The sequence below is a fragment of the Lipophrys pholis genome (genome assembly GCF_963383615.2).
Source record: "Lipophrys pholis genome assembly, chromosome: 6".
NCBI classification, from domain to species: Eukaryota; Metazoa; Chordata; class Actinopteri; order Blenniiformes; family Blenniidae; genus Lipophrys; species Lipophrys pholis.
Genome location: NC_137629.1, coordinates 24,526,097 through 24,538,106, shown reverse-complemented (window position 1 = coordinate 24,538,106; position 12,010 = coordinate 24,526,097). Strand labels below are relative to the sequence as shown.

Sequence of the window (12,010 nt, the reverse complement as noted above, 5' to 3'; positions counted from 1 at the left end):
AAGCAGTGTTTCTCCTCCAGTCCAGCAGAGGGCGATGAACCCCATCTGACTGCGATACTCTGGACCAACAGAGGAAAGGTCATCCAAACACGGAAACGTCACTTCAGGACCCGCCGTGGAATAACTCCGATTGCTTTACATGCGAAGGACACGGGACACAAACAAGAGTCGAAAGCAGCAGCAGAGCAGAGCCGGGCTGTGCTCCATCTTAACCGCGAAGAAGTTAAAGGTGGTGTGCGCGCCCGCGGATAGTCCGCCATGTGACTGCTGGTGAACATGGGGGCAGACTTCAGCTCCTGTCTTCAGGGTTTACTATGAAGGGGGAGAAGAGAAGGAGGAGGAGGAGCAATGGATGACACGATCAGCATCAGCTCATGTGAGTCAGACGTGGAAATCGTCGGTGTCTACAACCAGCACCTCATCAGGACGGACCCGCTGCCGCTGTCCGAGGTGCGAGTGGACGTACCCGATGACGTCATCAGCGTGAGTCACATCTTTATGTTTCCCCGTTATTGTTTTTGTTTGAGCTCGGCTCTGCTAGTTGATGCCAACTTTCCCCAAAACACACCGCGGCTGCAGTGAATCCTCCAGAGACCGGAAGCGTGCGGTAGGTGTGTTTCCTCGGTAGGTTGCTCATTTGCATTTAGGTGAACCGACTTAAAGTAGTTTACGTCTCGTCTCTGTCAGCAGAAGAGCAGCGCTAACAAAGTGTTTAAAACACATAATTACTATAAGTATGTTTGTTTGTAGAAGCAGCGTATTTAGTTTTGCAAGTTATCGCAACTAACAAGAAATGTGGGGGTTAGTTTTCCTGTTGTCATCGTTTATTTCGGGTTTAATAGTTTTGTCCAGTTTAACCGCTTTGTTCGGTTTACCCGTGTTTCGGATTTAGTGGTTTCCTTGTTAACTGGTCCAACCGTCCATCCATCCATCCATCTTCTTTCCCGCTTAGTCCGTTCGGGCTCACGGTGGCAGTTTAGAGAGCAGAGAAGCCCAGGCATCCCTGTCTCTGCAACTTCCTCCAGCTCTTCTGGGTGGAGCCCGAGATGCTCCCAGGCCAAGCCAGAGATATAATCTCTCCAGCGTGTCCTCGGCTGACCTTGGGGCCTCCCACCTGTTGGATGTGCCTGGTAGACCTCTAAAGGGAGGCTACCAGGGGGCATCCTCGCCAGGTGCCCAAACCACCTCAGCTGGCCCTTCTCAATGTGGAGGAGAAGCAGCTTGACTTTGAGTCTCTCCCGGATAGCTGAGCTCCTCACTCCATCACGAAGAGTGACGCCCACCACAAACTCATTTTCGGCCGCTTGAATCAGCGATCTCATTCTTTCGGTCATGACCCAAAGTTCCTGACCATAGGTGAGAGTGGGGGTCTAGACTGACCGGTAAACTGAGAGCTTTGCTTTATAGCTCAGCTCCTTCTTCACCACAACGGTCCGGTTCAGTGACTGCATTACTGCAGCCACCTGTCCGAACCTGCGGCTGATCTCACGATCCCTCCTCCCATCACTTGTGAATAAGACCCCGAGATACTTAAACTCCACCCCCCCTACCTGGAGAGTAGCATGCATTCCTTTTCTGTGAGAGGACCATGGACTCAGATTTGGAGGTGCTGATCCACATCCCAACCGCTTCACACTAAACTGCTAACCCGCAGCCCTGGCGGAGGCCAGCGCCCACCATGAACAAGTCCGTCTTAGTGCCAAGTATACGGACGCTTCTCTTACACTGGGAGTACAAAGACCGGATTGCCCGCAGCAGCGGTTCCCGTGCTCCATTCTCCTTTAGCACCTTCCACAAGACATCTCGGGGGACACGGTCATAAGCCTTCTCCAAGTCCACAAAACACATGTAGAGTGGATTGGCAAACTCCCATGCCCCGTCGATAATATGCCAAAAGGTGAAGAGCTGGTCCGTTGTTCACTGGTGATCAACTTAATTAGGATTTTGCCATTGTTGCCAATGGCAACAGATGCTAAATAAAATAAGACTGGCAAAGGGTTTGAGATTTTAAAATTGGTCATAAATGCAGTTAAATGCCATTCGCCAGCTGCAAATTTCTGTCATGTTTTTAATAACTGCTGTTAAAGGAAGTCGGTAACCAGTTAACAGGGTAACCAGTTGAACCAAAATACCCGTTTTGTTCATTTAATCGTTTTGTTCGGTTAAGCTGGTTTGTGCAGTTAAACCTTTCAGGACGATTTCAACAATTTTGTCCGGTTTAAGCGTTTCGTCTGGTTTAACCGTCATGCACAGTTTTAACTGTTTGACTCTGAATGACCGAGAAGGAAGTGTTGGCCGATCTGTCAAAGGAAACGAGCAATCAGGCTTCTGAAAAGAAACCCGAATGAAACACGGTGTTCCCTTTTCTTTCACTCTCAGTACTTCAAAGTATGCTCTCCCACTTTCACTTTCGTTTCTAGTCTTAGAAAAACAGAGTGTATGAAGAGACAAACATGGAGATTCTGAGTCATGCAGGAAACAGTGCAACAGTGGACTGCTGAAGATCCCGTTTTAAAATAACCACAACGCAACGTCAGGACAAAATTCACAAATATTTAGAAAATATATTTGAGAAATTGTGGAGACGACAACAAATCCCCCCAAAAAACAAATAAGAAACGATCCCACTCTTGCTAGATGTCCAGTTAAGCATTCTGTTCAGGTAACGTATTAAAAGTTTAACCAGTAAGTTTCACCCCACTTTCTTTCACAGAACCTTTCATAGACAGGTACTTCTGACAAAAGTGAAGACAATGGACGACTCAATTCTTCTCACAACTTAATTCAAACTCCTGTCACCCTTAAGTCAATTGGTTTCTTCTGTATGATAAAGAATCTTCTTCATCTTTGTTAGGCTTTCAAAACATGATCGTATGTAAGGATTTAACACCTTACTCTGGACATGAGACACACAAAAAAAGCATTTTGTAGTGACAACGCCCATTCTTACAGCCTATTACCTGTCCCTCTGTAACTTTATATAGAAAGTTTTAAACACTTTCATATTGACTAGCCGTTTTAAAAGGCATGATCAAATGTGAAGCTATAATAACTGAAAATGTTTGACATCAAGTTTGGTTGCGTGATGCTATTTGTGTCCCCCCTAACTTCTTATAGTGAGGAGGAAACTATTGTATATTTACTAGGCTTTTGAAGCATTCTGTGAAGTGTGGATATAGTAACTTATTCCAAATGTGAGACAAAATGAGACTTTGGTGTAAAGGACTTGAATTTTGGCAGCCTTATAGAATTGGGTAATATTCTGTAGGGCATGACAGAACTTTCTAATGAGACATTGACTCCAGAGTGTACAAATCGGTCTGTTGTACCACTATTATAAATAAAATAAAATATGATGAACTGTATCTAATATTACAACAAACTCATTTCAAGCTCCTTCTCTGAGTGACCTGGCTGATTGATTACAATGTTGTGCTCAGTATACAGTATATCAGTACAGTGCCACCTAGTGGCCAAACATCTCCGTTACAATAAAAGAGCAGATATACAGGTATGGAGGACTAAACGTGCCCACATTAAATAAATAAATACACAATTAAGTAATGATTTAAATGTCATTATTAATTAAAAATTCTTTGTCTTAAACTGTGTCATTAATTTATTGAAATACCTATTCTCTTTATTTAATAAAAAAAACAATTTATCTAATTATTTCACTATTTAATTATTTCAAGATCCATGTTGCACTGCTTCATGAATTAATTTTATCTGTCAAACCCACCTAGCAAAGTCAGAGGCCGGGACTAACGTCAATCTAGAGTCAAAGCTTTTGCTTTGGTCTGAAGAGTTTCACAACATGGCAGCTACATTACCAGAAGATCTGCGTGAACTTTGTAGGGTGATGGTGAGAGATGTTTTAGAGTGTATAATATATCTCACTACTGAGCTGTTTAACGAGCAGGACAGAGTCTTCACCTTGGTTTTTGTCGATCGCAAATAAAGTTTTGTTAAATAGAATATACAAACCAATGTAGACGTGTATAGTGTAGCAACAGGAACTACTGTTAGTTATGTGTTGCTACAGGGACATGTTAGTGTGTGACACCTGGGATACCCGACCAAACTGAACGTAACCTCACGTACAGAAGTTAAGAAATGAAAGTTCTACACCTGTTGAGAGGAAACAAGACGAGTCTGGAGTTTGACAGTGAGTAAGGAGCACACTTTAACATATAGCGCTTCTCAGTGTATCAGAATATGTTCATTAACTCTGCATCGGTCCGTTATATGATATAAATAATGCACCATTGAGAATGCATATATCTTCAACAATTGTCCAAGTAACCCCTTTTTCTTTTTCTTTTTCTTTTTCTTTACCAGCATTATGTTGACCTCACGGATCCACGATGGTGTTTTCCGCATCTCAAGCTGCGCAAAAGACAAAAGTCAAACTCTGCACCCATCATAGACCTGACTGAGACTGTTGCGAGTGACTTGGAGACAGAGAATGTATCACCTGACTGCCAAAGGAATGAAGGAAGTCCAGTTTCAAATATCGCCAACAACGAGGATCTTAACCAGACGGGAACCTCTGTAAGCGGCTCCACTGCTTCGGCTCCAGTGCAAAGCAATGTGCCAGGCAATGTGCCAAAGAGGCAAAAGGAGGATCAACAGGAGGATCAACAGCAAAACTCTGAAGCACATCCTTGTCATCACAAGCCGGTTGTCAAGTTGACACGATTGCCTGTTCTCGAATCTCACGTAACAGAGCTGGCAACATCCAGATGCTCTGCGGAGTTAACCAAAGTTTGCATACAGATGTCGCTGTGCCTGAGAGGATTAAGCAACATCAGCAAAACCCAACATAGTTTTACTGATTTAAGGACCGCGACTACGTCAAATGTTGGTAAGACGGAGCTTTCCCTCCGCCCCGGTCCCCCTGCGAATGTGGCACTATCTCACACGGGACTGGAACAAGACAACAGTAAGAAGGTTACAGGGACACAATTAAAAACTCAAGAGTCGCAGCACTCACAAAGGAGTGCCGAGCCTTGTTGCTCTAAGAGAAATGTTGTTGTAACCTCACCAGACAACCAAAGTGTTGAGAACAAAAAGGCTGACTGCTCTTCCTCCGTGATGATTTCCTCTCCAACTGTCTCTCCTTCTCAGGATCAAAAAAAGAGTGAAGCCCACCAAAGCCATTCTTCTGGTCACTCATCCCCCCACTCCCCTGTGAGACTGCACACGTCTGAGCTTTTTAACTTGGATTCACTGAGTGGGTCCACTAACATGAACAGCGATGTTGATTCACCACCAGCCTCTGTAATGCAAGAAACTGAAATGGATGTTGGAGAGCAGTCAGAGGCTGAGCCGTACGACGACACTTTTGAAAATGACAGTCTGATGTCTGTCCTGTGGCAGGAAGGGAGTGATGGTGAGGATATGAATGAGGAGAGGAGTTTTGGCAGAGATTTCAGGGCGGTCAGGGGAGAAGATCTGCACTATGTGTGTCCAGTCGCACTCAAGACGTTTATGGCCCGACCAACTCGAGACCCAGTGTGTAACTTTTTTCTTCCCTTAAACACATATTTCTGACTGCGCTTTTCTTCTGTTTATCACATGTCCCTTTATATTTGATTTGTTTTGATTAGTTTGATGAGGACGATGAAGGTGTTGGAGCCCCAGAAGTGCTGAGCCGTCTGAGGCTGAGTCAGGTTTACACCACCATTGACGTGAACTACCCAGAGGGCACACTGCAGCTGTTGTTTGACCTGCTTCAGCCTGGCTACTATCTCCCTGGAGACATCACCGCCCACCTCCTTCATGGCATCCTGCTTAACCGTCAGTGTTCCCAACACCGCTGTGTGCAGGCCTTTAATCTGCTAATGAGAACACAGAGGTCAGAGCTCTCACAAAGACAAGTACAGTAGATCGGAAAGCAATAATCATTCATGTTTATCCAAATCTCTCATTTATCTCTTCTCTTTCTATCTTCATTTTTTATTTTCTTTGCTCACAGACATCACATGGCTGATAAAACCACAATTCCTTGGGACTGGGAATTACTGACCTCAGTCATGGAAAATCAGGTGCGGTGCCACGTGGCGAAATCCTCAAACGTGCAGTGACAGTGTGTGACTGCAGCACGTGTACACTTTATAGGAACACGTTAGCACTTCATACGCCGTCACCACTACTGCTGGTCATATCTGGTTTCAAACTAGAAAAAACAGTAATACCACTAATAAAGTCAAAATGACACTACTTAGATTAACAGTTTTTTTCTTCCCTTTTCTGCTCTTCTCTTTCCTCATCAGGACAATGCAGAGAAGCCCCGTAGTGAGGTTGTGCGCATGCTCCTGGAGTACATCATACAGACTTTAGAGGACGACTTCCATACCAACAATTGCCCATCCACCCTCCCCCATACAATTGCAAAGGCAACATTGTCATGTAATCAACAGTTTTCTCGGGTCCGGTGAGTATTAACATTACAGGCCTGTACAACAATTAAAGGACATCTTGGGACTTAAAAGTTAGCCGACAATCTGTTTCTGAGTTTGGCAACTAATCTCTCGTCAGAGCAAGTGAGAGTTTTCATAAATGATAATTCATCCTACAAATTCCTGCACTTCGGGGAACAAAGCACCCTTTGGGCAAACTGAACACTGCTGCTCTGTTCTCATGCTTATGAGGCTATTATAGTAGTGGAATTATTTGTGCGTATGTTTCGTAAGTTGTGTGTGTGTAATGTTTGTGTCTGTTCTGTCCATACTTTATTGGCACAAATTCGTATGTACTTATCAAAACGTGTGTGCTCGATTCCAGATTTACAGATCTACAAGCTCGCTGTCGTTTTGCCGCATGGTGTCCTGACAGCTGTACAGCTTTCATATCAGCTGGTGGCGCTTCTGCAGCCCTCGGCCATCTCGAGCGACTTTGTTGGAGCTGATATCTTTAGTTTGCGTTCACTCTCTTTAAATGGAGCTCATGTGAAGCCCATGGAATCCAGTGCAGTTTGTTTGCTTAATCGACAACCAAGGGTTGTCAGATCTGACTTGACAGTTTCCTGCTCAGACACGAGGTAGAACCTGCACAAGTCGATAAAATCCAATGCCTCGGTCGGGTCGAGCAGATACTCTCATTTCAAAATACATGAACTTATGGTACGAGTGAGAGGACACAGCAGCTTGTTGAAATGTGTAGGTTTGTACTTTTTGGCCAAAAAGTGTTTGTTAATGTGTTATCGGTGATATTTTATAAAAAAAAACAGCCCACACAGCCTGACGGGGTGAGCTTCTCAGTCCAGCTTTAGGTCGAAGGAAACTTATTTTATCTTTATGAAACTCAAAGCTGCTTTGACTTGTTTCTTCCATACCCCCACCTGTCTTCTATACAACTTTATCCAACTTGCAGACGTATAGAGGCTTTTGAGCTGACCCCAGTGACGATGGGCGGAGGGTAACAAAACGGTCACATTCACGCTTACAGGCAATTTACATTTACCAGTTCGCCTGGAATGCTGGATTTATTACTGAGGATTTTGTCTAAAGCAGGAGAAAATCCCCACACACACAGGGAGAACATGCAAACTTCCAAAAACAATAAATACATTTTTAAAAAAAGACCCCTAATGCCTGGATTTCGATCTGAGGACTGTGTTCCTAAGAGGCCAGAGTGCTTACCACTACACCTTTGGACGTTGAACGGTTTGTTAGACCAAAAAAAAAAACCCAACAACAGTAAAATAGATTCCAAGTCGGAGAAATTGAATAAATCTGTTTGTTCAAGCCAATGAACGTTTGACATTTGTGTAAATATACAGCAGTCTCTTGAATGTTTTTTTCTTTCTTTGGTTGTTCTTCATAGGGATGTCATCAAGTGGCTGTTTTCTGTCATCACAAGATCAACAGAATGTGAAGCGGGCAACACGATAACCAGGGAGAGAGACGAACATATTAGGTAAATCACCCAAAAAAGTGAATGTGTGGTCCTCGGCAGAAGGGAGGAAAGAACAGCACGTTTTCTCATTCTGGCTGGTTCTGCGTTTGCCATCTTCGTTTACTTGATTTTGTATTCATTGTTACTTTTTCCCAATTTGTCGACTACAGAATGGTGACGGTCTTCCAACGGATGCTGTCTCTCGCTCTGGAGGTGGACGGGTCTCCCGCATTGAGCTCGGCCAAGCTGTCCCTGGAGCTCTTCCACACGCTCATCAGTTTTGTTCCTCTGCGAGCGCACAGGTGAGGAGGAGAGGTGAAACAGGGCAGCGTGAGCAGACGACCTTTTCTTCATGACTCGAGATGATCAAAATATTTTCAGAGATGTTCAGAGTCCCGTGTACAGACTGCGCGGGGTTTGCGTGTTGTTTTTGTCTTATTCTTTTCTTGATTTGTTCTGTATCCGTGTTTCATATCATGTTGTAGCATTTATATATCATTTTGTCCAAGGCTGTCAAATGGGTTCCCTGCATGTTTTGTTTTAGCAGATGGTTCTTTTTTTTTTTTTTAAAGTAAACAAAGAACATGACGGTGAACATAAACATTTCAGTCTGCCACTTGATTTACCAACAACTATCACTGATTCGCTGACGTTCTGATGATCTTCTCATATCCAAATATGTGAACTGATGATATGAGTGAGAGGACATTGCAGTGTGTTGAGATATGTCTGTTTTCCTTTTTTTTTTTTTTTTTCCCCCAGTGCGATTCAGCTCAGTCATTTATTGCAATGCTGTGAATTTGGTGCCAATGGTTTTAAATATAAACTAAATATTTTCAATGAGTGATTTATAAAAATATGCCATTCATTACAGTTAGTTTTTGAAAGCTGTTGCCTTTCGGAATTTTCATCAGCCAAACAATTTCCATCATTCCTGTCAGAAATGACATAATTAAAATGAGTCCCTGATTGAGGGGCTGTCGTGTCGCGAGCTTGTAAGGTTTTAGAGGACGCCCAGTGGCGAACCTGTTGTGTTGAAGAGCAGCTGAAATGCAACACTTAATGTGCCTCTGTTGGCTACACACAGGATGTTGCTGTTGGAGACTTTACAAAGCAAGCAGCTAAAATGTAAGCTGCTGGAACATCTGCTGGACTATGCATGCCCGGTGAAGATCCACGATGTGCCCATGTCACTTAGTCTGCTGCTTCACTTTCTAAAGAATTCCACTCTGGTGCCAGACCCTTCGGTGAGCATCGCACTCTTTTCACCCGTGTTAATCTTTGTTGTTTAGCTCCGTCACAGATGTAGTGATGGTGGAATGTGGTATGTTTATGTTGGTAAAGTTACAAGCCGACCAATTGGTCGTTAGACTCCATGCTGGTTGTTACTGATCCATGAACGTATTCTTCAGGATGGAACAGAGAGATGGAAGAAGTGGGAGGAGTTGATGCAACTCTTGTGGATGCTGCTGCTCAGCTACAACAAGGCAATGAAAGGTGAGCAGTCTGCTTTTTGTTTGACTTTGATTCTTTTCACATGAAGAAGGGCGCTATATGCAGCAGCAGGGAGTGAATCACGCTGAAAGAGAGCACGGAGCCAGAGTCGGATGGGTTCTATAGATGAATGAAACGCACGTCTCCATTCAGTCCCACAAGTGCAACAATTACCATCATCATCATCCATTACTGGGACTTTATCAATGAAAACTCTTCAGTTAACTCCTAACGTTTCCACAGGTTACTTGTGCAGCTCAAAAATGGATCAACGAAGCAAAGTCAGCACATTTGTCTACAAGGCACATGACATGATATCGGCCCCGGCCGTTCAAGAGGCTGTGGAGGCCTTCCTGTCCAGATCCAAGGCCGACCTCGGACAGGAACTCCCCAACCATGTGGAGGAGTCCCTCACTTATCTCCAGGATCACCTGCTGGATGCATGTCAGGGTGAAGATCAAAAGACTCAGGTTGTCTAGATGTTCCTCGTTTTAATGACTTGTGGAGCATGCAATTAAATTTATTTTTTGTTCAAGTAGGCTTTACTACTTTTGTATTTTCCAAGACTGTGCCTTGATGTGTTTTGAATATTGTCAAATATATGAATTCTTGCCTTTTCATATTGTGATTTTCTAACATTCCTTTCTACACTGTTGTAATCAAAACTGTGAATGTGTGTCAAAATCAACAAAGAGAAATCTTCCTTTTTTTCATATACATATTTAGAGTCCATTTCATTAGTTTCAACACAAATGGGAAAATGTAAGGTTGAATAAACATATTTACCACTATATATGATGGTCCTCAGAAAAAGAGGCTAGGTGAATAACTGAATTACATAACTCAGGTTAACAGCAGACAAACAAAGAGAACTTTAAGAATCTGCTTGTTATACATTTTCAGTGAAAATACACAGCATCACTCATGGATGTTCATGTGGTGGTAAATTTTTGGAAACGTCTCACAGTATAATGCAGATCATCCAATATCCACTCCAAACCCACAGCCTCAAAACGTCCACACGTAATCAAATCAGGTCAAATTGAACATGCGGAGGAAGATGACCAGTGACTACATGGACATAGTATAGTAAGTATGTATAACTGTCGAAACTACATGAATAACATGAACCAATTAAATTCACATGAACACATTTAGTTCTACAGCTGATATGTTGTCATGGTTAAATAGTCGTTGAAATGCTGATTGAAGATGATGAAAAATCACTGTTTTAGTGAGATTTTACAAATGGCCCAAACAATTTGGGGGATTATATTTCCTGTTGGTATTGAATAAATTCATTTATTTATAAACGTCTGTCCATCCATCTTTTGTCCTGTGCAGGGTAGCAGGGTGCTGCACCCGAGGGCAGGAGACACCCTCCAGTCCATCCCAGAGAAACACACACACTCGCATTCATTGGGCCTCGCATGCTTGTTTTTGGACTGTGGGAGGAAACCCACCCACACACAAGGAGAACATGCAAACTCGATGTAGAAAAGCTGGTATTTGAACCCGTGACCTTCTCGGTGTGAGGAGGGAGCATTAACCACTGCATCGCTGCGCGGCCCATGCGAAACATTTTAAATGCATTTATCTTCTGCTCATCAAAATCCTGATTGTATCGGCCATCACATATATTCTTATATGAGTTTATTTGTTCTTCAGCTTTATGCTGATCTGTACTTTTCCTACATTTAGCTTAAAGCTGCACCTGCTCTGTGTGAATGCGTGTTTATGTAATAGATAAGAAGTCTGCAACCTTTATATCTAAAAAGCCATTGTTGTAATTTTTCCAATGAATCAAATTTACCCGATCCACAAAACGTGTTTAACCTTTTCAATGAGGCTGACCCAGCTTCTAAAGTTAATTTTGAGACACGTACAGAAACTATAATTTATGTTGCATTTCTCAGCTTTCAATGACAATTCACAATGGTAAATATTTAGTTCAGCTGTTTTTGTACCAGATTTTAGCGATTTCATCCTTCCTTTCCAGCATTTTTCAGATGGATTTGACAGTTTAGAATAGAAGAGAAATAATAATAATATTGATGGCTTGGATTTATATAGCGCTCTTTTCGAGCTGACTCAAAACGCGTACAAATACTTTATCAATCCCAGAGAGAAATCTCTTGAAGCATTGAAGTTGAATAGCAAATAAAAAAGGTGATTTGGAATATTGATATGTACAAGGCTCATATAAGCATAAAAAGGATTGGATTAACAGAAAAACACAGCAAACACAATTCACAGGGAGGAAATATAGCTTTATGGCCACAGGAAGGAAGGACATTTGAGCTATTTTAACTACTTTATGTCACTTCTAAGCAGTTTAGCTTTTTTTTTTCTTTCTCCATTTTTTCATATTTTCTTTCCCCTTTTGAAATTCTAGTCATTTTAGCATTTTCTCCCCCCATTTTAGTTCATGTGCCTTTTTTAAGCCTCTTTTTTCCCCAAGGCATGAAAGTCCTTTTGAAAATGACGGTGTTTAAATATAAAAAAATTAAATAAAATAAAAAAATTTGATCAAATGTTTAATTAGGTATAGTTTAGTGAAAGCTACCGAGAGTGACTCCAGCGACAGAACCACATGTGTCTCCGGAGCTGCAGG

General features: G+C 42.5%; 1 protein-coding gene across 3 annotated transcripts; it reads left to right on the top strand.

The window, feature by feature from the left end:
- The first annotated feature begins 208 nt into the window (after nucleotides 1-208).
- simc1 (SUMO interacting motifs containing 1) lies at nucleotides 209-10,706 on the top strand. Of its 3 annotated transcripts, XM_080466464.1 has the most exons (11): nucleotides 384-483; nucleotides 4,342-4,867; nucleotides 5,383-5,517; nucleotides 5,613-5,860; nucleotides 5,981-6,050; nucleotides 6,279-6,439; nucleotides 7,831-7,923; nucleotides 8,073-8,204; nucleotides 8,990-9,149; nucleotides 9,315-9,399; nucleotides 9,640-10,706. In XM_080466464.1, the coding sequence occupies exons 2-11, from the start codon at nucleotides 4,862-4,864 to the stop codon at nucleotides 9,873-9,875; spliced, it is 1,326 nt and encodes a 441-aa protein (XP_080322590.1). In that variant the 5' UTR covers nucleotides 384-483; nucleotides 4,342-4,861; the 3' UTR covers nucleotides 9,876-10,706. The 3 variants fall into 3 exon arrangements, with proteins under 3 accessions (XP_080322589.1, XP_080322590.1, XP_080322591.1); XM_080466463.1 differs by having other exon boundaries at nucleotides 209-483; nucleotides 4,342-5,517; XM_080466465.1 differs by lacking the exons at nucleotides 384-483; nucleotides 4,342-4,867 and adding an exon at nucleotides 5,143-5,236.
- The last annotated feature ends 1,304 nt before the right edge of the window (nucleotides 10,707-12,010 follow it).